Genomic DNA, 5,000 nt, shown 5'->3' with positions numbered 1-5,000 from the left:
CTCAGATCAACGCCGATAATGGGCGAGCCGCCACGCGCGGCGGACGTGGGGAGAAAGTAAAGATGTATGTGCCCTCACTGGCGGACAGCTCGTCTAGTCCGTCCCCGCCGCCGTCGAGTCCAAGCTTTGACCCACCCACGTCAGTATGGTCGAGATCGAGCTTGGTGTTCCTACTGCGCAGCGTTGAACATAGAATGTCGATGTAGCTTCGCCCTCGCCCTCACCCTCGCCGTGTCGCCACCCAAGTGTAGAACCTACAGGTCGACCTGTCCGCCACAAATATGGCACATGAGTCAGTCCGCTGCGTGCCCCGAGATTGCGTGGCTCACATCCGCAGCGAGCTCCAGCAATGCGCCGCGAGTATCGATATAGGGTTTTCAGAAGCTTGAAGGTTCGTGAAGGAGACGGCCAGGGTGGGCGTGTGTAGGGACTAGCTGAAGACAGTGGCGGCGGTGTGCATGGGCCGCGCGCGTGCAGTGCGAAGTACGCGTCAACCACGGTCAGCACGATCAGCCTCGCCGAAGGGTACATCGTCGGCGCGGTTTCTGAGGTACGCGTCGGGGCAAGAGGATGCGTGGGAGGCCGGCGATTGTGGTACCAGTAGGTTGGTGAGCGGATGAGGAAGCGGACGGGTGGGTGAGGAGACGGGTGGGTGAGCGAACCAGTGGACGGTGCGTGAGGTGACGGGTGAGCGGACGGGTGACGAAGCGAAGGAAGGGGATGGGCGGTCAGGTATGTACCTTCGATTCCGGAGCCTCCGGGCTCGATTTCACCCCTCACCCTGTACTTCTTCACCTCCTCTCCTTTCGTGTCCTCTCCACATCCTCTCCGCTCAGTGTTCGCCACGTTTTGCACCATCTTCTCGCTCGGCTCTGGACTTGTAGGCTCGTTGTGCGACTCGTCGATTGCGCGGCTAGGTTGCGTGTTGGCAGAGCCGCGGATCGTGGGTTTGAGGTCACTAGAGAAGACAGAAGAGCCGCCCTGGGCGAAGATAATAGCACAGGAGTGAGAAGGGTAGGAGAGGAAGGGAATGAGTAGACTTCGACCACTTGCAAGGTTGTCTGTCGGTTTGTCGAGGCGGACGGCCGTGCGAGCGGAGTAAGTGGATGCGTGGTTGAGCAGACGGCCGTGCGGACGGGCGACGGAGCGAATGGGTGGGCGAGCGGATGGGTGGGCGAGTGGGCGAGTGGATCAGTGGATGGACGGATGGGCTAGGAAACGGGCAGGAAAGGGTTTGGGCGGACATACCGTTGAACTTCCTGGCTTATATTCTCATCCTCGCTGCAATTCACCCTCACAGTCACAAGCCCTTCCTCCTCATCCGCATCCGTCACGTTCAGGTTAGCGATCCTGCAGCTCAGCTCTCGACTTGCATGTGCGACGTGTGAGTGCGGTGGGTGCGAGTCAGGTGTCCCGTGCTCGCAACGGCCAGCCTATGGTGTTTAAGTCGAAGCGGACCTCCTGGCGTTCGAGAGCAGCGCAGTGGCTCTCGGAGTGTGCGCGCCCTCGACATGGGCTAGTGACGCTCGATTGCCGGCCGAGCGAATGGGTTGTCCGACGGCAGGCAGACTGCAGGTGAGCAGACGGGCCGATGGGCAGACGGGCGGGTCACGAAGTGAATGGATGGGCAAGTGGGTGAATGAATTGACGGACGGCGTGGCGGGCAAGAGAACAGGCTAGCAAGGAGTTGGGCGGGCAAGAATGGGCGTACTTTTGATCTTGGAGCTTCCACGTTCACCGCATCTCGCCCTCACTGACCCTTCCACCTCGACCCAGTTGATGAGCAATCAGAGTGTCGATTCGAGTCGCAAGAGGTGTATGCAGATCGGGTCTCGCGCGGGCAGTTCGTGCGTAGGAAGAACACGAGAGAGGAAGGCAGAGGATGCCTGTGACATGGGCGCTTCGCACTTGCAGCTCGGGCTTCAAGCTTCACATTGACAGAACAATGTCGGACCAGCCAGATGCAAGCGTGACATGCATGGACCCAGCGACATGGTAGACAGTGATCGATTGTGGTACAGAATGAGATGAATATAATCGTGATCTACAGCATTTCACGTAGTAAAGGTACGTTAAAGTGTCTTAAGTACGCTTAAGAGTGATATACTAGTAGATCCAACTGAAGACAGTCCGTGACTACCAAAGTGTTTGGTACGCGTATTTTGTAGCCCAATTATTGAGTAAGAATTTGGAGGCGCAATCGAGTACAGTATGTGTGTTCCACTCATCTGGTAAATGTTCTGGGGCATCCCCAACTGACCCAGGGAACTTGGGTATAAGCTGGCATGATTGGCGTATCATGCTCAGCGGTATGACCTCTCCCTGAGGATGGCCATTAGCTCGAAGGGGAGGTTTGTTGACGGCGTACATCATATGGGTCGGATCTGCAGTACTAGATAGTTTAGAATACCATTCTATGTAAGCAAGAGGGCCTTGCTCTGCCCAGTTTTGAGGTGCCAAGAGTGGAACATGCGTTCGAGGGTCTCTGATACGCTCGGGGAGCTTGAAGATCACCCTCACGCGTCCTATCCTAGTCCCTAGAAGTACTCGATATAAGTACATTTCACAAGACACCCAGTATGATAGGGCAGTACCTTGCAATCCAGTGGCCTCAGCGTCAGCATCCTGCAACACAACAACTGTGTCAAACCGGCCTGGTTGATCACCACTTGAAGGTCTCGCCTTGACCGCGTCGGTCTCCTCCTTGGCGTCCGTCAGAGGCTCAGGAGAATATTTGATGCCATGGAAGACATCGACGCGGTCGAACGGCATGTTTGACATCGCGGTTTTGAGCTCTGCCGAAGTCAAGGGTCGGCCCAACTTGAGGGTGTAGATGTACTGTCCTACTGCATCGGAGAAGCCAGGGGCGTGGTGGTGCTCCTCGACCCGCGCAATTGACTGCAGTGGGACGGTCGGGTGCTTCGGCAGCTTGATACGGGCCGGGTGTTTGAGCTGGCTAGATGACAGGGACTCGGAGGAGGGAACAGTGTCGTCCGTGTTGTTACCTTCGAGGCACAGGGAACGTCGGATGGAGGAACTCAGGATCACCATCTTTTCCTGCCTTGCGAGCCACTGTACCATTTGTGGACGCGCTGTGGGGCAGGGACGTAGCCCAGCCCCGTAAGGCAACATATAGTACAAGGAAAGGAACGGCACAAGGACCGGCCGTTCATTCAGAGAGCTACGAACGACTACAAGCCCAAGGGTACACTACGAAACAGTGTTCCCTCCGTCGAACATCTCCGGAACGGTGATGTCGATACCTTCCGGGCCTCCGACCGAACTCTCCTCCGGATCGATGTTCCCTCCGGCAGCACCCCCGAAAGCACCTTCCGGTTCGGTGATCAGGCGGACGGAACGGCCCAAGTCGTAGATCTCGCGGACTACAAACCCGACATCGTTACGGATACGACCGGCAGAGGACCGCTGCTCGCTCATCAACGTGCCCATTCGAGCATAAAGGGAGTCTTGGTTATCGGAAGCAAGCCGGAGGGAAGATAGGCGGAGTGGAGGGTCTATGAACTGAGGGGGAGATGGCGGGGGAGGCTGTCCGCTGGACGGGTCGGCATGGACCCTGTGAGGGGACCACGCGATGGCAGGATACAAGGCGGTCCCGGTACCGATATCGGAGGGAATGCCCTCAAACACGGCGTCAACGTAGGCGAGCAGAGAGGCCACGGAGGGAACGCTGCGGGGGGACGGGAGCGACGCGTCACCGTGGGCCGTAGCCAGGGAGAACGAGTCGAAGAGCATGCGCTAGGTCGAGAGTCAAGCGGCGGAAGGGACAAGCGGGGGCATGCGTACCAGAAGCCAGCGGACGCCGTGACCCCATACGAGCCAGGTCCCGGGCGAGGACATATCGAGGCGTGGCTCGGCGGCCCGTTCATGTCGAAGCACCTCCAGCAGGAGGAAGTACCGGCGGATGTGGACGGTCGCGAGCGGGTTGAGGGGCACGGAGGATGACATGGCACGGAGGAGGGGGAGGATGGGAACCGGTGGGACGAAGTGAGACGGGAGGAGGGCCCGAGAGGAACCGGAGGGAACGGGAGGGTACGGAGAGGGGTGCCAGCGAGGCGGGGGCGTGGGATAGCGAGCCGGAGGGGGCATAAGGGAGGGAGCCGGGGACCGGGCGGGAGATCCTACCTACCTACCACCTAGGAGTAGAGAGCGAGCTCAACTGCGATTCCCTGCGTTTCTGACTGCGTCCTGCGTTTACTGCGTTGCGAATAGATCACCGCGTTCACCTTCAACGAGCACCGCGTTTCCTTCCGGCTCTCTGCGTTTCATCCGGCTTCAACGAGTTTCTACGCGTTCAGCCCGAGTCCCTGTGTTGTGGGGCGATTCCACCACCCTCCTCCGACCGCGCTACAGTGCCGCTACGAGTATCTGAGCTCGTACGTCCCCTCCGGGACCGAATCGTCACATCCTCTTCCCATCCGCTTGCCAACAGCCCCCACCCGTCGTTTCTACCGACACCATCGATTCCTTCCGGTCTCTTTCCACCCGGGAGACTCGCAACCTACACAACTGGAGCCCACCGCGAGGGGGTATAGCTTGTTGGTAAAACTCATCGACACCCTCTGGTGACTCGTCACGCTGCCTCCCAGGCAACCGCGTAACAACGACCAGCCGTCGATCCCTACAAGGCAGCAGCCGCCGCGCGGACCAAAGCGAAACCTCTTACAGGAGGTCGCCGTTGCACAGTACTCCCGGACACACCGTTCAACGTCACCCTGCCCGCGCCAGCGTTAGAAGCCATACCCCCGCACCGTTCCGAAGACAGCGACGGAGAGTATTCATTCTTCGAGGCCGTAGAAGCACCCCGTTCCCCTGCCACGTCATCATCGAGCGACTCGATCCCGCTAGCCGTCACCACCCGGAGGAGAGCCCTATCGCCTCCCTCCGACAGCAAGTCAACGGCGCCCGTCGTTAAGCTCGAGCAGACCCCCATTCCGATACCCGAATCTCGTGCCCCGTCATCATCTACCCTCTCCTCATCA

The 5,000-nt window shown here is 59.0% G+C and overlaps 1 protein-coding gene across 1 annotated transcript; it reads right to left on the bottom strand.

Annotated features, from left to right (window-relative positions):
* Window position 1: 1 nt before the first annotated feature.
* B0H18DRAFT_1130155 (uncharacterized protein) lies at window positions 2-3,051 on the bottom strand (the record flags this gene model as incomplete). Its single annotated transcript, XM_048035457.1, has 5 exons — window positions 2-170; window positions 225-254; window positions 330-430; window positions 496-1,061; window positions 2,595-3,051. The coding sequence occupies 5 exons, from the start codon at window positions 3,049-3,051 to the stop codon at window positions 2-4; spliced, it is 1,323 nt and encodes a 440-aa protein (XP_047884553.1).
* Window positions 3,052-5,000: the final 1,949 nt, after the last annotated feature.

This window comes from Fomitopsis serialis (assembly GCF_022376445.1).
Source record: "Fomitopsis serialis strain Sig1Antser10 chromosome Unknown B0H18scaffold_468, whole genome shotgun sequence".
Taxonomy (NCBI): domain Eukaryota; kingdom Fungi; phylum Basidiomycota; class Agaricomycetes; order Polyporales; family Fomitopsidaceae; genus Fomitopsis; species Fomitopsis serialis.
This window is presented reverse-complemented; position numbering and strand designations above follow the sequence as displayed.